Consider the following 22,560-nt stretch of genomic DNA (forward strand, 5'->3'; position numbering starts at 1 on the left):
GTACAGGGGCCCAAGGACATGGGCCATCTTCTACTGCTTTCCCAGACCATAGCAGAGAACTGGATCAGAAGTGGAGCAGCCAGGACTCAAACCGGCGCACGTATGGGATGCCAGCACTGAAGGTGGCGGCTTTACCTGCTATGCCCAGCACTGGCCCCTACAATGCCTTATGATAGCCATACATACATGGTCCAGAGGGACCCTCTGGCAGGAGTTGCCCAAATGTGCTTTGAGGAGTTAGAGCAGGTTGAAAATGGTATTTGAGTTGCTGTGACTTGTAAAATAGATTAGACGTCTCTAGGGGGAAAAATCTGCACAAAACACAGGGAGTCAGGGACTCAGAATCATCCCAGGATGTTTACAGCATCAGGACTTTGGAAAGAGGGGAAGGTGATGGGCCATTGAGGTAACTTGGGGCACAGGTGTGGCGTTTGGAAGAAGAGGAATGGGGAGCCACAGAGGGATATAGAGCAGAGCAGAATTGCATCTTAGAAAGATTATTAGGGGCTGCAGCATGGGGATTAGATCCAAGAGGGAATGATGGGGCAGGACCTTAGCTGGGCACCGAGGCAGAGAGATGATGGCCCAGATTGGGGTTTCGGAGGTCGGGGTCCAGGGGCCATCCACAACCTCTCTGCTCTCAGGTCGCTGCTTGAAACGCCACCTTGTATGCAATGGAGAGAATGATTGTCTGGATGGCTCTGATGAGGACAACTGTGAGGATGTCAGGACCATTGAAAACGACTGCGCACAGTACGACCCAATTCCAGGCTCAGAGAAGGCAGCCTTGGGGTGAGTCCCTGCCTTCGGGCTGTTGGGGAGCAAGGATGGTCTCTCTTCAACCACGGGCATTACCTGCCAGTCCTGCATCCACGATGTCGCCCATGATTTCTCTCTCTGCAACCCTCTCCTTCTACCCTCCTTCCACCCCCTCCAGCTGGCCTCCTCTCCCTCAAATTCCATTTGCATAGCCCACTGAAGAAGCCACATGTTCCATGAAGGCTCCACTGATGTCCTGAAGTGCCCTTTCTGACAGCCCTGTTTGTGGTCTAAACTGAGCCACGGTTGCACTTACAACCAAGGAACATGGTGTGATACGGTGCAATGAACTTGGAGTGAGATGGACTTTGCCATTGTTGCTTAATGCCCAGGCCACAGTCTCTTTATGTGTTGGGAGTCAGTCAGCCCTGATTCTAACTTCTCTTTTTCCTGCACTTTATGTTCAGGCTCAGTTCCTTGAATGCATTGCCCTCTTTCTTTCTGAACTTTAATACACTTAGTTCCTACTTTTTTTTAGAATAGCCTTCCCCTTATTCTTTACCTGGCTGTTCCTTCCCTTGTGTTGTCTACTAAATTGGTACCCCTTACCCCACCCCAAATTCATATGTCAAAACCCAGCTCCCACCCATGTGACTGTCTTTGGGAGCAGGGATTTTAGGGAGGTAATTAGGGTTGAATGAGGTCATAAGGGAGAGGCCCAGATCCAATAGGACTGGCTCCTTATATGAAGAGAAGGAGGTACTGCAGGTGCACAGAGAAGTCATCTGAGAGGGAACACATGAGGATGTGTCCATCTACAAGCCTGGAAGCGAGCCCTCAATAGGAATCAACCCTGTTGGCACCTTGTCTTGGACTTGCAGCCTCCAGAACTGAGAGAAAATCCATTCCTGGTGTTTCAAACATCAGTCTATGGTACTTTATTATGGGGACCCAAGCAGATTAGAAGCCATAGGTAACACTTTCCACAGACAGTTTTCCTGACAGTCTTTACTCCTGCTCTTGACCCTACTGAAGCTGGCTTGGTCCTGGCCTACAGCTCCCAGAGCCTCCTGCAGATCCTATTGTCTCAGAGTGTATCCAAAAGGGCTGGGGACATCTATGGGATTTCCATCTGTCCAGTGTGTGTGCTTCCTGGCATCTCTGCTCCCCTAGTTCCCAGACCAAGGCTAGCACTTCATGGCATTCTGGTATTATCCTGGTATTGTCAGTTCTCTGTCACTCTGTCTTTGCCTTGGGTTTGTCACCTGACTTCAATATAGAATCTTTGTGGACAGAGGTTACTTCTGACTAATCATTTCATCCCCTCCACTCCTAGAGCAGAGCCTGTCTTATAAGAACCTCTCCCTGCATGCTGGTTGCACTGAAACAAATCAATGTAACCAGCTAGATCTTTGCAGATAAGGAAATGTGGAAATGTGGTCAGAAAGGGACGCAGCCAAGCTGCGGCCACTCAGGGACAGCCATGGGTTCTGGGAAAGCAGCTCTCACTCATTAGCGTCTGATTACCCTGCCATCCCAGTGTACCTCCCAGATAGGATTGGTTCCTGGAAGTGCATGTGAACACAAACACACATCTTCCAAGGACTTTACTCATATTGGATAAGAACACACCCTAATGACCTCATTTTAACTTAATTAGCTCTCTAAGAAGTTTATCTTGAGTATAGTCACAGTTTGAGGGTTGGAGGGTTAAGACTTCAATCTATGAATGTCAGGGAGACAGAATTCAGCCCACAGCTCAATCAAAAGGATTGCCGTTGATTTTGAAAGTGACTGTGCAATAAACTGAGTAGACGCATGGGATTTTGAGATGTTGAGCTACAAAATAATTCCTTCCTTACTGACAAAAAGCTCATGGTCCACAACCCTGCTCTCATGGATTCAATGGGAGGATTTCAAGTGTGCGTCTTGACACTGTGTTTCACCCACACTGAATGCAGAGCAGTGGAATGGCCCCGCCTCCCCCACACATACCCCAATGGTTTCTCTACACATCTCAAGATCTCACAGGCCCTTCTTGACCTCTCATTGTTTCAGATTTAATCATTCATCAGTTTTAAAGTCTTATTTACTATTAAAGTAGCAATATATGTTTGACATAGAAACTGAGTGTCTCTGTATCTCACCCAATCATCTTCTGTCCCTGCCCATCCTAGAGCCTACTTTTGTCACAGTTTGGTATAAGTACTTCTGGGTCAGGTTTTAAAAAGTGTTGGTAATATATATTGCATAAAATATCTGTCCATGTGCATTCTGCACTATAGATATGGGTGTATTTTGCATAAATGTGATCATGCTATCCATATTGTTGTAACTTGTTGGCTTCATCTAACAATGCATTTTGAAGCTTGTTTGGAGGTTCTAGCAGGGGAGCACAGCCACTCATATGCCCTTGACCAAAGACCGGTCCTCTAGCAGGGAAGGTCGTCCTCTTCGACCGAGCGTGCAGCTTCAGGGGGACGCATGTGGAACAGTGAGGGAGGAAGGGGGCACCTGCCTAGCCAGCTACATCAGCCAAATCAACCCTGGAGATCAATGGAGTGACAGATGTTGCAGCCAGATTGCCCTCACATCCTAACAATGAATTTTGAAGAGCGCCCCCCGCTTTATGTATTTTCTACCTCCTTTTTTTTTTCCTTAAGCAACATAGTATTTTATGATATGGCTCAGTAAATTATGGCCTAAAGACAAAATTCAGTAGCTGCTTTTGTAAATAAAGTTTTATTGGAACACCACTTTCACCCTACAATGGCATAGCTAAGGATCTGCAACACAGACCTGTCCCCTACAAAGTCAAAAATATTTCCTATCTGGCCTTTTTTTTTTTTTTCAGGCTTGTTGACTCTTCTTCTATAATATAATGTAGAATAATTTATTTTACTACTTTCTATTGAAGGATAATTATATTTTTTTCAATTTTTCTCTTATAAACAATGATGCAATGAACATCCTAATACACATAATTTTATACAGATGTGTGACTATTTCTTTTATCTGTGGTAAGTCTATAAGAAATAGATCTCTGAGTTTGTCTTTTCATGTTCTTTGGGGATCTTTTTGTTTTTTTTTAACTTTTATTTAATTAATATAAATTTCCCAAACTACAACTTTTGGATTATAGCGGCTTTTTCCCCCCATAACCTCCCTCCCACCCACAACCATTCCATCTCCCACTCCCTCTCCTATCCCATTCACATCAAGATTCATTTTCAATTATCTTTATTTACAGAAGATTTATTTAGAATATACTAAGTAAAGATTTCAACAGTTTGCACCCACACAGAAACACAAAGTATAAAGTACTGTTTGAGTACTAATTATACTGTTAATTCACATAGTACAACACATTAAGGATAGAGGTCCTACATGGGGAGTAAGTGCACAGTGACTCCTGTTGTTGATTTGAGGCTCTTTCAACCAGACTTTCCAGAGCTACCTAGGCTCTACATATGCTTAGAAGTTATAATAAATCTTAGGGCTTTTTGTGCTTTGAATTTTTGTTTGGTCTGTTAAAAAGGCTATATTTATAAGCTACAGGAAGAAACACATTCAGTGGATGAGGAGATAGAAATTGCAGGGTGGAATAAAAATACAGAATTCAGTTTTCACTGTTAAAAACAAAAATCATAGGGAAAAATCCAGCTGTGACTAAAGGCAAGTTACTTAATTTTTCTAAGCTTCAATTTCTGCATTTGCAAAATTGTCATGAGGTTGAAAGCTAATATATGCTAAATGTCTAGTAGAATATGTATTCAATTCATCATAGCTATTATTACATCACTTCCACTAATGTGAAGAAGCAGATGGAGGAAGGAAGAGGAGAAAAAACTTAACGTACATGGAATTTCGACTATATGCCAGGTGTGCTGTAATTATCCATTTATCTCTGAGGCAGGTTTTATTCACAATGCATGCCCTGCTCATCTACCTTTTTGCCTTTTCACAGAGGGCAAAAAGAGTTATGATAAATGCTATGCCAGAGGCCGTGGGAACATAGAGAAAGGAACAATTTTCTGCCCAGGATAATCAAGGAAATCCATATGGAGGAGGCAACATTGACATTGGGCTTTGTACAAGAGTGGGAATGAGAGAGGGAGGAGCTGTACAGTTTGGTGGGAATGAGAGGGAGGAGCTGTACAGTTCAGCTCACATTCCTGAGGACTTACCCCTAGGGGTGAAGCTAAAACTTGCCATGGGACTCCAAATCCCATTAAGTTGGCAGGTACTAAAGCCATCTTACTAGTTAAAGTGATCATTTTAAGTGCATAACTGATCATAAAGATAGGAATAAGTGTCAAAGGGATCACATAAATAAGACCAAGTGTCTGCTAATAACAATAGATAGAATTAAAAATGAGAGAAAGTTCCAACATGGGAAGCAGTTCACACAGCAGACTCATAGAATGACAAATTCCCTAAAAAGCACTCTGACCTCAGAATCAGCCCCGAAGACAGTCGGATCTGGCTGAAAATCTCATGAGAGTATTTCAGGCATGGAAAACCAAGACATAGTGGCAAAAACTGTTCTGTATGAAGGAGCTCTGTGAGTATGACCCCATTGGAAAGAAAGGACCATCAAAGAAGGATTTACTTTTCTCTGAAGGGAGGAGAGAACTTCCACTTTGCATATGGCCCTGTCTAAATATCGACTAAGTTTTTGAGCTCAAAAGGCTTCTGTAGCCTTGGCAGCTCATGTCAAGAGCCTCAGTGGTCACTGACGTAAAAAACAAGAATGTTAAATCAACAACAGGAGTCACTGTACACTTACTCCCCATGTAGAACCTCTGTCCTTAACGAGGTGTTCTATGAGAATTAATGGTAAAACTTGTTTCCAAAGTGTATTTTATACTTTGTGTGTCTGTGTGGGTGAAAACTGTTGAAATCTTTACTTAGTATAGAGTTGGTCTTCTGTATATAAAGTCAATTAAAATGAACCTTAATGAAGAATGGGATGGGAGAGGGAGTGGGAGGTGGGATGGGAGTTGGGATGGGAGGGTGGGAAGGGGTGGGGAAGAACCTCTGTATTCCTAAAAGCTGTACATATGAAATTTGTATTCATTAAATAAAAGCCTTCTAAAAATAAATAAATTGGGCTTTGTGGTGGGTATTCAACATAGTGGTCAATATGCCTGCATCCCATATTGGGTTCAGTATCTCTCTCGCTCCTGAATCCAGATCATAATGAAGAACCTGGGAGGCAAAAGGGATGGTTGAAGTCCTTAGATCCCTGCCACCCATATGGAAGATATGGTTGCATTCCCAGCTTTGGCCTAACCCAGCCCCAGCTGTGGCTGGCATTTGCAAGTGAACCAGTACATGGAAATTCAGTCCATTTGTCACCTGTCTCTCTATGTCTTTCAAATAAATATTTTTTTAAAAGAAGAAGAAAAAGGACTACATAGGAAAAAAGAAAAGACTGAATAGTTATTTAAAAAAAATAAGTCAATTGGGTCTGAAAGGCTAAATAGGAGTCTGAGGAGTGGAGACAAGCCATACTTTCATCATCTGGAACCTAAGAGGCTTTGATTGTTGAGTCTTGGAAGCCTTAGCCATCTCTCTTTTTTTTTTTTTCTGTTCAATTTGCCATTTTAGAAAATCAAAGCTTTATTTTACCTACTTTGCATTTACCTAAACATAATAAAAACATGTACTTTTAGGACATGAAACAGATATATTTGAAATACTCCAACGAGGGAAAAGGGGATGATATTTCTGGAAGGGTGTGGGTTAGGGAGAAGGAAGTATCATTTACTGAGTGCTTTACTTTAATACTTTCATTCAGACTTGACAAAACCCATGAGAGGTAGGTATTATTATTTTTAATTAATCAACTAATAAATTAATTAGAAATGCTGAGTTCCAGAGAGGGAGAGAGAGAGAGAGGGAGAGACAGAGAGAGATTGAGAGATGTTCCTTCTGCTGATTCACTTCCCAAAGGGCTGCAAAGGCCAAGGCTGGGCCAGGCTGAATCTAGGAGCCTGGGACTCCATTCAGGTCTCCTACATGGGAAACAGGGGCCCAATACTTTAGCCATCTTTCGCTGCTTTCCTGGGCACATTAGCAGGGAGCTGGATTGGCAGAGGAGCAGCCAGGACTCAATCCAGCCCATATATGGGATGCTGGCCTCATAGGCAACAGCTTAACCCACTGTACCAGAATGCCAGCCCCAAGAGAGGTAGATATTTTTATGTCAGTTCTTCAAATGAGTAAAAAGAACTTCAGAGAGCATCTAGAATGTTCATAGTCACATAGCTAGTAAGTGGAAGAGCTGGAAATTAAGCAGGAGACTGCTTGGCTTTCCAACTCTGCACTCGGTGTGCCTTTCTGAGGATTATGATCTTAACCGTGGCACTGTGCAAGTCTTCCAATATTTCAAACTTAGCTTTCAGCATCAGTGTCCTCTTCCGAAATAATGTTCACAGAAACACCAGCAACATTTGGTCAGTACTTCATGCATGCCAAGCATGGCTGTGATTCATGTGCGTGAGCAACCCATATGTAACTCTGTGGAAGTCATGGTACTATTAACTACTTTTTACGAAGGACTAACCAGAGGCACAGAACAGGTAAATGATGTGCCCAAGGTCACACAGCTCCACGTGGCAGAGCGGGGCATCAGGCCCAGGCTCTCTGGCTCTGCTGCTTGGACTTTTAATAATTGTGTACCTGCCTCCCTAACTCACTCAACAAATATTTAAATGGAAATTGGGAGCCCAGGTCTGGCCCACTCAATCTTCCGTTGTTACCTAAACTGGTTCTTAAGGCACTCCAAGGAATCTTAGGGCTCCTAGGAACACGTTTGAGAAACTACTGTTCAAACTTCCAGCTACAACATCTTCCAGAGGATGCCATTTTATACCTTCTTTGCCTTTCCAAAGCACTCTCTCACTTGCTTGCTCGCTCTCTCCCTTTCTCTCCCCCTCACTCCCTCTCAGAAGCTGTCTTTTCAATTTAGGTACAATATCCTGACCCAGGAAGAGGCACAGAGTGTGTACGATGCCAGGTACTACGGGGGCCAGTGTGAGACCGTGTACAACGGGGAGTGGCGGCAGCTTCGCTATGACCCGGTCTGTGAGCGTCTGCACCACGGAGAGGATGACAAGTATTTTCGGAAACCCTACAACTTCCTGAAGTACCACTTCGAAGTAAGTCCGGCAAGGGGAGTGTGGCAGTGAGGGACAGATCTTCCCTGCTCTGGAAGCTTTGATTTTGTGTAGAGCTTGCAGGCCCCTTTCCACCTGCCCAGGGGTGTGCTCAGCGTTGAAGGATACTGGGAGGCAGAACATAGACCCACCTGCTAACCCGCGGCCCCACACCAAAGAAAACATCTCTGGGCTCTGTCCTCAGGCCTGCCAGTGGGATGGCCTATCCAGCTGCAAGTATGCTTGGAAAAGACCTTGAGAGATGAGCTCACTCTGCCCCCAGGTGCGGTAGGGGCAATTTCCTCCTAATCTGTGAAGCATGGGGAGTTAGGATGCAGCCTACAGATGGGTGGGGTTCTGAGACCCATGGCCCCGGCTTCACCAAGAGCAGTTCACAGGGATCATTTTCAAACGCTAGTCTTTTGCATGGGATTTTGCTTCAGGAAGGACTTCCTCTGTTCGCAAATGCTTGCAAATTGAGGAAGACCTCTAGGACTCTCTCCATCCCTAAGATTCTGTGGTCTCCTGGATGCCTGGGAGCCCCAGGTGGCTCAGGATCGGTTCCAGAGTCTGCTGTGGGCATTTATGCCTTTCCCTCTCTTACTTTATGTTCAGACATTCTGACTTACCAATGTCCATTCTGATAATGCCGAATGCTTACTGTGAGTTGGATTTTCTACTTTTAATATACTCTCCCATTTGATCTCCACAACAATAAAATGGGGAAGGATATGATCACTATCCCATTTTAGATACATATATAAAAAAGAGACTTAAGGGACCAGCATTGTAGTGTGGCAGGTAAAGCCACTGCCTGTGATGCCCGTGTCCCATATGGGCACTGATTGGAGTGCCAGCTGCCCCACTTCTGATCCAACTCCCTGCTAATGCTCCTGGGAAAGCAGCAGAATATGGCCCAAGTCCTTGGGCCCCTGCACCCACATGGGAGACCCGTAGGAAGCTCCTGGATCCTGGATTTGTCCTGGCCCAGCTTGAGTGAACCAGCACATGGAAGATCTCTCTCTCTCTCTCTCTTAACTCTGGCTTTCTAAATAAAAATAAATAAATCTTAAAAAAGGAGAGACTTAAGAAGGTAAAGTGTCAGGCCCAGAGTTGTACTTCAGTATGTGACACAGACAAGAATCAAACTGAGATCTGTCTGAAGTAAACTCAGGCTGTTTATCATTTAGAAGAGTAGATAGTCAATACAACTTATATCTACATAGTCACATCTGTTACACCCATACACAGTAAATCTACAGAGAGAAACGGCAGGATCCGGAGTTCTGAACAGATAACTGGTCCCACATTCCCCTCTCCTCAGTTTCTCCAGAAAGAAGTATTGACAGGAGACAGCATCAGGTTTTTGTGGTTAGTTGTGTGTTATTTTAAGATTCATTTAGTTATTTATCCACTTTTTAAGGGGAGAGTCACACACACACACACACACAGAGAGAGAGAGAGAGAGAGAAGGAGAGATCTTCCATCCCCAAATCCAGGTCTGGGCCAGGCTGAAGCCAGGAGCCTAGCACTCCACCCGGTTCTCCTACATGGGTTGCAGGGGTCCAAGCACTTGGGGCACCTTTCACTGCTTTTCCAGACTCATTAGCACAACTGGACTGGAAGCAGAGGATCAGGGACTCAAACTGGAACTCTGATATAGGAAGCCAGTATTTCTGATGGCAGCTTAATTCATCCATTTTTGAACAGGTTTGTTGTCCCATCCCCACACCAGCTTCTACTCCATATCAGGTCGATAAAGACTATGATGGGAATCACTGACAATGCTGTTGTCCTAATCTCAGGGAAGGCTTATGTGTCAGGCGAGACAGACTGCGCCATGCTGCAGGAACAAAGGATTCTCAACTCCCAGCAGCTGGAAGCAACAATGCCTTACTAATACCCAACGTCAATCCTGCCATGGAAAGGGAATTCTGATCACCAGAGATGTTGAGACTCAAAATAACGGAAGCTCAGTTTCTCTCTTCTTTCTTTCTTTTTTTTTTTTTTTTAAGATTTATGTATTTATTTGAAAGGCAGAGAGAGAGAGAGAGAGAGAGAGAGAGAGAGAGAGACCTTCTGTCTTCCTGTTCACTCCCTGAAATGGCCTCAACAACAGTACTGGTCCAGGCCAGTGGGTGGCAGGGGAACAAGTACTTGGGGCATCATCTGCTGCTTCCCAGGTGCATTAGCAGGGAGCTGGATCAGAAGTGCAGCAGCTGGGACTTGAACTGGTGCTCCAATATGGGATCCAGCATGGCAAATACTGCCCCACACTCCAGCCTCTGGAGGCTCCTTCCCTCCCTCCCTCCCTCCCTCCCTCCCTCCCTCCTTCCTTCCTTCCTTCCTTCCCTTCCGTTTCCCTCCCTTCCCTTCCCTTCCCTTCCCTTCCCTTCCCTTCCCTTCCCTTCCCTTCCCTTCCCTTTCCTTTCCTTCCTTTCTCTCTTTTCTTTTTCTTTTCTTTTCTTTTCTTTTCTTTTCTTTTCTTTCCTTTCCTTTCCTTTCCTTTCCTTTCCTTCCTTCCTTTCTCTCTTTTCTTTTCTTTTCTTTTCTTTTCTTTTCTTTTCTTTTCAGGCAGAGGTGCAGAGAGAGAAGGAGAGAAAGATCTGTATCTGCTAGTTCACTCCCCAAATGGTCACCATGGTAAGGATTGAACCAAGACAAAGCCAGGACCCAGGAGCTTCTTCTGGATCGCCCATGTGTATGCAAGGACCCAAGCACTTGAGCCATCCTCTACTGCTTTCTCAGGCACATTAGTAGGGAGCTGGATTGTAAGTGGAGCAGCTGGGACTTGAATGGGCACCCGTATGGGACTCCAGCACTAGAGGCAGAGGCTTAACCTTCTATGCCACAGTACCGGCCCTAGGAGGCTCCGTTTCAACAGCATCTCTGGTGACGGCATGGCACCCTACTCAGAGGCTCTTGTGGGTGGCTTCTTTGGCTCCTGTAAGGGTCACGGTCTTGCCTCAGCTTAAGTCACCAGAGAAATACAACTCTACAAAGGGCCTTCAAAAAGTTCATGGAAAATGTGTGTTAGGAAAACCAGTGCATGGATTTCAAACAATTTTTGCATGAAAATAAACACCTTTTAATTCATTTGCCATGGACCTTTTGAAGTGCCCTCATATTGTGTGTCTGGAATGAAATCGCCATAGACAGCTCTAAAGCACAGCTCTGCCTGAGACTGCAAGCATCTACACAGCCTCCTCAGCTCCCTTCCTCCCCACTCCATGCCCAGCCATGGCTTTTTGTGGGTCACCATTGCAGAGGCACCTGGCCTTGTCTCCAGGAAGAGAAGCCAACCGAAAAGAAACCCTTGCTTGTGGCGCAGTGGGCTGGGCCACTGTCTGGGACACGTGCACCTCATGTTGGAGTACCTGGTTCAAGTCCTGGCTGCTCTGCTTCTGGTCCAGAGTCCTGTCAATGTATCCTGGGAATCAGCAGATGATGGCTCAAGTGCTTGGGTCCCTGACACCCCCGTGAAAGACTCAGATGGAGTTCCAGTCTTCTGGCTTCAACCAAGCCAGCCCTGGCTAATGTAAGCATTTAGAGAGTGAACCAACAGATAGAAGATCAACCCCTGTGTGTGTGTGTGTGTGTCATTCAAATAAATAACATTTTTAAAACAAAAAAGAATTCATGCTCATATGATACAGCATGTTATTAGAATCATCTGTGTGTGTATTGTGTAAAATAAATATTTTAGTAGCACCACTGAACACTAACACTGCCATATTTTCTGTATCAATCTGATGTCTGGGTTAGCCCTTTAAAATAACTACTTCTAATAATCTGAAACTTTAGATACTTTACAAAGCAAAGATTTAAATATTGAAAATGAACTGAAAAAGCAGCTCTCTGTTCACAAAGCTAAAGCTATCTGTGTCTCTCCAGGCGCGGGCAGACACTGGCATCTCCTCTGAGTTGTATGCGGATGGAAATGACCTTTTTTCCAAAGTGAAAAATGACAGGTCTCATTCTGCTGGAGCAACCATTAGCGTGGGCCCGACGGGCAGTCCCGTATCAGGCACTGTGGGCGTATCCGGGTCGGAAGATGCTTCGTTCTTGAATAAGTTAAGCCAGTATAATGAGAAGGTACTAAAACATAATGTCTGCATCTCACAGAATTCCATAATCTACGCTGAACACGTATTACCTTAATTGCATTAAAAAGTACAGTAGTAATTGAACCTTAATTTGCTTGTGTAATTGGAAATGTCTGATCGGTGGTAATCATGTTTGTTTTTCTTATTACGCTTTTGCTCACAGAATCATCACAAAAGGAATAAAATGGAACGATAAGACTAAACTCTTATCATTTCACCCCTCCCCACCCTCGCCTTCACCCTCACCCCCACCCCCACCCCCACCGCCACCCTCACCCTCCTCTTTCATGGTTACTTGGAGCATACAGGGAACTATGGCTCATGGTAAAGTGTTAAAGACAAAGAGCCAGGCCCTCTCAATCGGAATTCTGAAGCAAGCTTGACTTTTCCAAATACCTAGGAGGGCTGGCTGCATACTTAATAAATCTCTCACTTATCCATCAGATGTTCACCACTAAGCGCCTGTTACCCTGCGGGGTGGAGAAACGCGTCCTTGAGGAAGAGACCATCTAAGTGGAGACCTAAAAACCAGTATGAGTTGTGCAGACAAAAGGAGAGAGAAGTTGACAGAGGATGTTTCGGGCATGAACACAGCACAGGGGAAGGCCTGCACGTGGGAGAATGCTTCCCACAAAGCTGGGGTTGACGTGCTTAAATGGAGTGATGGGGATGGAGAGCTAATCAGGGTGCAGAGAAATATTTACTAAATTGATTAGAAAACTACCGAAACGCCTTGGTAACATGGACACCAGGACCGTGGCTCAAGTAGGGGTTCAAAAAATTATCTTGGATGATGAAAACACAGTTATAAAAATTAACCGACTCAACAACTGTAAATTGAGTTCTGGAGCTTTGCACAAATTAGCTATTAAGCCAAAGGAAAGGATTGCATGTTAATATGGACTTTTCTGAAAGCAGATAGCTTCTGCAAACTTTCATTGTCACTTAGAGTCAAGGTTTATTTTACCTGGAAGTAATGCACATGGATGTTTATCTTCCTTGCAAATCAATCGACCGCCCCCTCTAATGCTAACTTTTATTTATTATATGAGAATCTTGCTTTTTATTATTACTTAATAGTATAAGATTACCACTAGGATACAAGCCGCACAAGGGCTGGGACCTATCTCATTCAAGAGCATATCCTTTGCACCTAACCTGATACATGCAAGTGTAGACACTCCAGATATTTCTTCAACATGTCAAAGGACATCTCACCATGTCACCAAAACCATGCCAAGCATGGTGCTTGATGGTTGTATAATAGTTGCATAGGAGGTTGCACAGTGCAGCACTTTGCTTCCAGCTGGGGAAGTGTGGAGATGAGAATAGACTCAGGGAAGTCAGAGATCGTGGTGGTAATCAACCCAGGTGAGAGCTGATGAGAACTTGATCTGGCCGGGAGCACTGAGAGCAGAGATGAAAGCATGAGAGAAGTCTGCCCCACTCTGGTGTCTAATGCGTGCTTGTAGAATATAATACTCCATTATACAGGTGTCAGTTCATGTCTCAGCTGCACCATCTACAATTTCAGCTCCCTGCTAATGGCTTGGGAAAAGCAGCTGGAGATGACCCGAATCCTTGGGCCCCTGTCACTCACATGGGAGACCTGGATAAAGCTCTTGGTCCCTGGCTTCAGCCTCACTTAGCCCTAGCAATTGTGGCCACCTTGGGAGTGAACCAGTGGACGGAGGCTCTCTCTCTCTCTGTCACTGCCTCTCTCTCTGTAATTCAGACTTCCAAGAAAAAAAATCTTTTAATAAAATATTCCATTGTATGTATTTATGCTCATATATCTATTTCCCCACAGCTACTAAGTGCTTTTTCTCATTTAGTAACATTTATGCTCTCTCTTTTCCTCACTCTCTGGTGATCATTGGTGGCAGAAATACAACTTCATGCGAATTTTCACGAAGGTACAGACTGCCCATTTTAAGATGAGGAGGGACGATATTGTACTGGATGAGGGAATGCTGCAGGCATTAGTGGAGCTTCCAGAGCAATACAACTATGGCATGTATTCCAAATTCATCAATGACTACGGCACCCACTACATCACATCTGGATCCATGGGTGGCACTTATGAATACATCCTGGTGCTGAACACAGAAAAAATGGAATCTCTTGGTGAGTAGGACAGATGCTTTGCACACACAGTACTCAACACACATGCATATACACATGCCAGAGCATAGTTTTCACCAGTTCCAAGACCTGGGTGATCTCATTTAGTTTTCATAGCAACTCTATAAGTAGCATGCATATTAATATTCCCGGGGGATTGAGATCCGGAAGGGTGAAATGACTTGCCAATAAGCACCACAAACAGGATTTGGACTCAGACTTATCCAGTCCTGCAAAATTATGTGCTTCCTATTGCATCACGTTTACTGCTTTAAAAATAATTTGGGGATTTTGTTATTTGAAATGTGACAACTTGTTTTATTTACATGTAAATTCTTGATTGATGCAACTACTATGCAGCCAGCCATGAAGCTAAAAACCTAGAGACATCCCAGATTTTTCCTTTTCCTTCCGTCCTCTGCAAATCTCTGAGTCCTGCAGTGCTCTCTCATCCATCCTCCCACCTCTACCCCTTCAGCGACAGTCTGGGCTTCCATCATTCACTTAATCCTGAATAAGCTTCTAAATAGTCTCTGAGAGTAGCCTCACCCTGTCCAAGCCATTTGCCACAATTGCCGCTAGACAGATATTTCCACTTCACACATGATAACCTGATTTCCTTGCCTAGTATCCTGAATGACCAAGAATAATGTCTAAACTCCCCCGCATGGCATCAGCAGCCTGCATGATCTCACTCTAACCTTGAGAACACTTCTTCTCCAAGTGTGTGCCCAACTGGCCCCACAGCATCATCTGGGAACTTGCTAGAAAAGTAAATTATGAAGCCCCCAGCTTACACCTAATCAAATCAAGAACTCTGAGAATGGCCGGGAAGTCTGTGCTTTTCTAACCTGAGGCTTACTGCAGTTTGAGAACCAGTGTCCTAGTCAATGAGGACGTGCTCAAAGATGAGCCGTTTTTGCAACAGAGCGAGTGCGAACAGATAAAATGTGACGGTCCTTTATTGCCGGCAGTGGAGAGCAGGCTCATGCCCTAAAGAACTCTCGACCCTAAAGCTCAAAGCAACAGGGTTTATAAAGGCAAAAACCACAAGGAGGGGAGGGGGGAATACATGGTTGCTAGGATCGGAAGCAGGGTGGGGGAATACGTGGTTACTAGGGCCAAGCTGACCTAAGGCTTAGGTGAAACTAATATCAATTAGAATCTTGACAATAGACAAATTACAATCTTAACATTAGTCCAGGTGTAGCCTATCTGTTTAAGCGTGAGCGATACTAGGGAGTTTCTATGCTCTGCCAAGTGGGATGCAGTGTACTGTTATTGTCTGAGTTTTAGATCAGAGTTTCAGACCAGAATCTCATGGAAGGGGGGTGCTTTCTCAAGATGGAGTCTCAGGTGCTCTAAAATGAAACCCCTACTATCAAGGTGTTATTTCACCATCTATCTATGTTGCTAAGCCAAGCTCAAATTCCCAGCACAAAAATATTTCCTTGAATGTACCAGCTTAGGCTGGCCACTTCTTTTTTTCAACACATTCATACAGATTTCCTACTGTTTACTTTTTAAAAAATCTTTCAAATGTTAAAATTTTTCTTCCCATCTATATTACAAGATCTTTGAAGTACCCTGTTCAATATTTTTCTATCTCTTTAGCACCGAACACAGAGTTTAATACATGATGAGTATACAAAAAAAGACAGGGAGTTTGAGAGGGATCGTTTACACAGATTCCTGGCTATGGCCATCCATTAGTTCATCCATTTCTAAATCTGTTTTTTTTTTTCCCAATAATTCAAGATGGTCTATCGAGCCTACATTATACTTGTATGCTGGTGCTAAGGATATACTGGCAAGCAAATCTAAATATGGTTCCTACCCTCTTACATCACAGTATTTTTCAAATTGAAGGTTGAAACTCCAGGGTAAGTCTCAAAATAAATGTGTGCATCCTATGGAAAATTTTGAACAACAATAAGGGATAGACTAGAAGATACCTTAGCTGATTATAGGCACTGAAGGTATGTTAGTGCTGCAAGATATTTCTTCCAGTTAAATAAAGACATGTATAGATGTACTGGATCATAATTCAAAATAAATAGCTGATGAGGGATCGATGTAAAAAAACATGGGGTTTGAAAAGCTTAATTCAGGGCCGGCGCCGTGGCTCAATAGGCTAATCCTCCGCCTGCGGCACTGGCACATCAGGTTCTTGTCCTGGTCGGGGTGCTGGATTCTGTCCCGGTTGCCCCTCTTCCAGGCCAGCTCTCTGCTGTGGCCCAGGAGTGCAGTGAAGGATGGCCCAAGTGCTTGGGCCCTGCATCCATGTGGGAGACCAGAAGAAGCACCTGGCTCCTGGCTTTGGATCAGCGAGGTGTGCCCGCTGCAGCACACCGACTGCGGCAGCCATTGGAGGGTGAACCAATGGCAAAGGAAGACCTTTCTCTCTGTCTCTCTCTCTCTCACTGTCCACTCTGCCTATCAAAAATAAAAATAAAAATAAAAAAAAAGCTTAATTCAAGCAGGTCTTTTTAAGAATCATTTAAAAATTTGATGGAGGAAATGGAATTAACATTTGTTGAGCACCTACTAGTTGCTAGATATTCTCATTTAAAATTTTTTTGAGACAGTTGGAAATTGATGTTATCCCAGTGTTAGCCACACAAACACTGCAATGCATCAGGCAGGGTGATCACTTTGCCCAGGGCTACAGGGATCTGGCGTTGGAGCCCTGGCCCCATGGATTTCCACCATGTGTTCATGGTAGAGCTTTCATCTGGACTCCTGGCTTTGGTATGGGACTACTAATTAATTGCCTGGGGTATCTGCTGGCCCTTCCTCTTTAAAATCTGTGAGGCATAAATGGGCTTCCAATGTGGTTAATATTCAAAAGGAGCCCACCGACAAATTGTCCCAGGGATAATTACCTCAGTTCTGTTTATAGAAAACCATATGTCGATAATAGCACAATTTGCTATTTGTGAGGAGCTGATTTTCTATAAATCCGGAAAGTTAGTGTTGCTTTTCTATAAATATGGAAATGTGCTAATCATCACCTCATCTGCTGGAGACCGCTAATAAATCAGAATGTCATTTACATATTAACCTACAAAGAACAAAAACATCTACCTCTTTTCCTTTTGATAAATACAGTCGCACACACCCTCTCTCCATGGCTGATGTTTGACTAGTCTTCTCTGTCTCTTTCTCATCCCCTCTCTTTCTTTCCCTTCTCTTTCTCTTTCTTTTCTCTTTTTCCATCTTTGATCCATATGACTTTAATTTATGTTCTATTAAGTGCTTCTTTCTAAGATAGAGCTTGTGTGGTATACATTCACACCCTCAACCAGATGAGCATGGTAAGGAAAGATTTAAATGAACATACTGGCTGGTTTGCTCTGGAGGAATCTTTTGTCCTTGGGTTTGCTTCAAATCCTTTCTGGGCTTGTCTCAGAGGATGTACAAAGCTGTTTTCTTCTAGTGTGTTTTTCGATCAAATACTTATTCCCCAAAGACAGCATGAAACTATGCATCAGCAAGTCAAGGGAAGTCTTGGATGTTGGAGATGAGAGAGTAGATTTCAATGGGATCCTAAAATTTTTTCATGGGCTGGGACTGACAGCCTTGTACCTTTTGTAGGAATCTATATGTGTTTGGGCTTGAATTTATGGATTCATTTTTTTTTTATTTTGTCCCCTCTTTGGAACTCTCATTATTTGATTTTGTATCAAAGAATGACAGAGAGAATAATGTATCCTCCTTTCTGGCTTCTCTGAAGCCTGGCTCAATTACAGTAGTGACAGCTTATCTTGCAGTAGTTCCATGACATGGTTCTGTTCATGGTGTATGTTCCCTGCTTCCTGCACATGCTGCTCCCTCATCTCCCAATGCTCTCCGCTCTCTTGCCAACCTGACAAACTTCAATGCACTCTTTGACACATCTGCGAAACCTACCCTGCCATTCCTCCATGTCCTCTTTCATGGTTTTATTTGTTCATATGTTCATTCATTCATCCATGCCCACTGAGTTTGTATTATGTACCAGGTGAACAAAATCAGTGTGGCCCTATTTTTTTTTGTTTTGTTTTGTTTTGTTTTTGTTTTGTCTTGATAAAGCTCATGATCTAGCAGAGGAAAATAAAAAGTCAGTGGCCCCAAATCCAGATGTCATCCTTAGCCCTCTGTTCCTCCCTGCCTTTCCTCAGCAAGCTCTGTTTCTAAGGCATATTTGGCCACCTGTCCCCTAACCGCTATCTCTGTTACCAACCAATGGGTGTCTCTCTTCTGGAGACTGCAGGAGTATGATGACCTTTCCTTTGGTTTCTTTTTCTTTTCTCGGCCACCATCATGTTTCCTTAGTACCTTAGCATACCAAGGTTATCTTAGCCAGGATCTTTGTATGAACTCTTCTCCCTGGAACACTTCCTTTTCCTCTCATGTTTCTGCAGCAGAATTCTTATCAGCCAGACCTCAACATCACCGCCACTTGTCAGAGATGCCTTTCCTGACCATACAGACAAGTCCCATTTTGTTCCATGGCCCTTTTTCAATCCTCAGCCAATCACTTTTTTTTTCAGTAGGTACCTTTCTCCCACACTTACCTGTTTGTTGTTACTCTCCTTTTTCTAGAATGTGCATTCCATGAGAACAGGGATTTCATGTTGTGGTTCATTGATGCATATTCATTTCCTAGTACAGTGCCTGGGAACTAATAGGGGCTTAGAAAATTGGGTTGATTGAGTAAATGGATTAATCAGTATATAACCACACATTGTAGTAAGAGGTCTGCAGCAAATGAGCAGGTTGTAGAAATTGAGAGTAACTGCAGGGGTGAGGGGAGACAAGTTTAGGATGATCTGGGAGTCTCCTTGAGGAGGTGAAATCCAAACTGAAAGGACATCCGTAGGCTAAGCAGGAGATGCCAGAGAGAAGCGGGAAGGTTTTCTGGGTCGAGCAGACAGCAGTCACGAAGGCCTGCAAGGAGTGTGGTATGTTTGTGATGTGGAAGGAGGCGCATTAGCTGAAGGGGAGAACAGTAGAGACCGAGATTGAGAGAACGGAAGAGCCTTAGAGGACCTTTCATCTAGGCACTGCCATTTAGGAGCTGGTGCCTCACAGTCCCGAGTCTCAGTTTTCCCATAACGAATGTAGGGATACTTAAATTGACTGCAAAAGGCTATCATTAGAATTAACCAAGAAAACAGTTATGAAAATCACAGTGTTTAAAAAGAAAAAAGCACTGTCAGGGATCACAGTTTCAGGTGGACTCAGTGGGTATTGAAGCTGTTCATCCCAGGTCTGTGGAGTTCAGAAAGATCCTGGTGGTGGGAGTCAGACACATCCTTGTAGGAATCTTGTTTCTGTCATGTAGGAGCTGCATCACCTTGAGCAAAATACTTCATTTCTCTAAGTCTCAGCTTTTTCAAGACCCAAATAGGAACAACAGCAAGGGTTGGCTTGTTTGAGAATAATTCCAATGTACACGTTACATGATACATTATGATAGATATTTCTCCCTTTAGGCAGATATTAATGTAGTATAGTGGCTTTGCCACTTACTAATTCTATGTGATCATGGTCAGGTTATTTAATCATGTTAAGCCTCCATTTTTGTCCCCTTTCAGCTGGGGATATTATTACTTACCTTAAAAATTGGTTGTGAGAATATATCTGCCGAAAATATTTAGTGCAGCACCCAGACACTGATAGGCATTCCATAAATTTCAGTCACTGAAATAGTTCCGAATCAGATTCAAGTGCCACCTCCACCACTTGTCAGCCAAATGACCCACAGGCAAATTAGTTCACTTCTCCATGACTCAGTTTCTTCTTAAAAAGAGTATCCTGGTACGAGGTACTCACAAAGCTCCAGGGAAAATGGAATTAGGAGATAATGCACATTTTCCATGAACTTCTGAAGACTGCTCCCCGCCTCTATATTGAGTTCATAGGGTTGTTGTGAAGGGAATGCAGCACTCTACTGTGAGCTGGTAGCCCAGTGCCTGACCCACAGAAAGAGTGCAGAGGTGCTACCTATTATTGCCATATGATGTTGCTATTTCTCTTAGCCCACTTTCTGTTGTTATAAGCAAATTTCAAGACTGGGCAATTTATCAAGAAGAAAGATTTATTTTGGCTAATGGCTCTGGAGGACTTGAAGTCCAAAAAATATGGCACTGGCATCTCCTTGGCTCTGGTAAGGACCCCGTGTTGTGCCATAATTTAGCGGAAAAGCAGAATTGCAAGTGGGCACTTGCAAAAGGGACAAAACGTTTTGTGACAACTGGTTCTCTGTATAGCAAACGTACTTTCTCTAGAAAGGCACGTATCCCTCTCCATGATCTAATAACCTCTGAAAGGCCCCATAGTCTCTAAACGTATTATATAAGGAATCGAATTCCTACATGTGTTTCAGAAAAGACAACCATTTCCACATGCAAGTCATAGCAGTGTTACCATGACCACATGTTTATTTCCAACTTTCTACTTATTAGCACTGCAGAGGTAACTGTTCTCTCATCTGTAAAGTGGGAATAATAAGAGACCCATCTCACAGCTTCTGCCATCAGTCAGCTCTGAAGCATTGTTCAAATGCAAGGGAAATCATTATCATTAGGTCCAGCCTGCAGTGGTTGATGGTTTTGCTGTGGACTTGGCGCCTCAGCAATCATGCCTCCTCCCCCACCTGCCCATTTTTTTGATCAAGGTCATTCGTATCTGTCTCCAGAGCTTCGTCCAGTTTTGGAGGGACCATTCGTCCCATTTATCAAGGTCACTTCAAATTCTCATCACTATCTTTCAAAGTGCTAACAACTCTGCCCAACTCAGTGCCTGCTTTCCATCATCCCTCCCCATGATGGATACCAGATAAGAGTGACCCTGGGAAAGACCCTTCCAGCAAGAGTGTAGTACAACCAACCTGTCATTGATCATCGCTTTCCAGTCTGAACCAGCTGGCCTGACACCTTACACGGGATGTGGAAAAGCCCCAGGAACAGAATTCAAAACCTCACTAAGGTGGACGTCTGTTACAGTTCCACGTCCCCTTCCTCACTCACCCCTGACTCCCTTTATTCCTTCCTTCCTTCAGTCGTTTTTTTCAACAAACAATTATTAGGCACACACAATGTGGGAAACACTGTCTAGATACCAACATAATTAATAACGGTCCTTCTCATCAGGGGATTCATAGATGGTAACGGGATTTCTCTTTTGTCATAGTCATCTGATTATAGTCCAGGAAGATTTACTCTGTGGACAGCCAAATTGGTTACCACCCAAAGTGAACTAGCAATTTATTTTCTTACTCACTGTACTTAGAATCAACTGAAATATTTGATTTTAATAAAATATATGTATACATAATAGCTCCTAATATTTGTAAAGTATAATGCATTCACATCTAGGATTCAAATTGGTCTTCCTAATGGCTTTATGATGAATTGTATTATTAGTTTCCCTAACTTTATGAAAAGAAAGCTGTGATCCAAAGAGCTTAAGTAAATGGTTCAACGTGACTCAGCATTGACAAGGTCTTCTGATGTAGGTTTTGCATATCTTCCAAATACCCAGCCTTTCCTGCCCAGTCTGTCTTTCCTTCTGATCTTATTTATCACAGGTCTAGATGTTAGCAGTGGCGATTAGACAGCCAGCAGTTACTGAACATCTAGTATGGAGCAGACCCTGGGTTGGGAACTCTACATGCACCATCTCATTTAATCGGGAGAAATCTGTCAAAAGGATACTACAATCTCCAATATATGAATGAAGCACCAAGCTCAGCAAGGTTAAATAACTTTCCCAAAGTCACATAGCTAGTAATTGGTGTTATCAGGGGTCAAACTCAGAAACCTGTAGTGCTAACCAACATGCTATAATTTTGCAAAGTAATCTAAATCTAGGTATTTTCAAAAACTGCACAGCACAGCTCATTAGTAGATTGTCAAAGGAACTTGGTGAGTCATGACTAGAATTTAATGTAACCTAGTAGGATGGAAAATACTAGAGTGCAAAGTACGAAGCACTGAGACTCTTAGCTGGATATGTGTGGGCTGGATCATGATATAAGGAGTGTTTCTTCTTTTTAGGAATGGTCAGAAAATATTCAAAACATGGTCTTAATTCAGTGTGCTCCACAAGTGTTGAACCACTTTTAAATGTACCAGTCAGAATTCTCCAGAGAAACACAAGAACAGGGTATCTCTGTCTGCCTAGCTATCTTTCTATAAAATATATATACTATTTTTTTTAACTTTTATTTAATGAATATAAATTTCCAGTATACAGCTTATGGATTACAATGGCCTCCCCCTCCCATAATTTCCCTCCCACCCGCAACCCTCCCCTCTCCCGCTCCCTCTCCCTTTCCATTCACATCAAGATTCATTTTCAATTCTATTTATATACAGAAGATCAATTTAGTATAAATACTTCAACAGTTTGCACCCACA

At 43.4% G+C, this 22,560-nt stretch overlaps 1 protein-coding gene across 2 annotated transcripts in view; it reads left to right on the forward strand.

Annotated features, from left to right (window-relative positions):
• The window catches only part of C8A (complement C8 alpha chain), a 67,859-nt gene that overhangs the window by 17,679 nt on the left and 27,620 nt on the right, over positions 1–22,560 (forward strand). The window contains exons 4-7 of one of the 2 annotated variants that reach the window (XM_062191408.1): positions 645–792; positions 7,736–7,925; positions 11,817–12,017; positions 13,915–14,155. In XM_062191408.1, the coding sequence (XP_062047392.1) occupies positions 645–792; positions 7,736–7,925; positions 11,817–12,017; positions 13,915–14,155 (780 nt within the window). The remainder of the gene's footprint in view (positions 1–644; positions 793–7,735; positions 7,926–11,816; positions 12,018–13,914; positions 14,156–22,560) is intronic. The other variant, XM_062191409.1, reaches the window with a different exon arrangement.

This window comes from Lepus europaeus, chromosome 5 (genome assembly GCF_033115175.1).
Source record: "Lepus europaeus isolate LE1 chromosome 5, mLepTim1.pri, whole genome shotgun sequence".
NCBI lineage: Eukaryota > Metazoa > Chordata > Mammalia > Lagomorpha > Leporidae > Lepus > Lepus europaeus.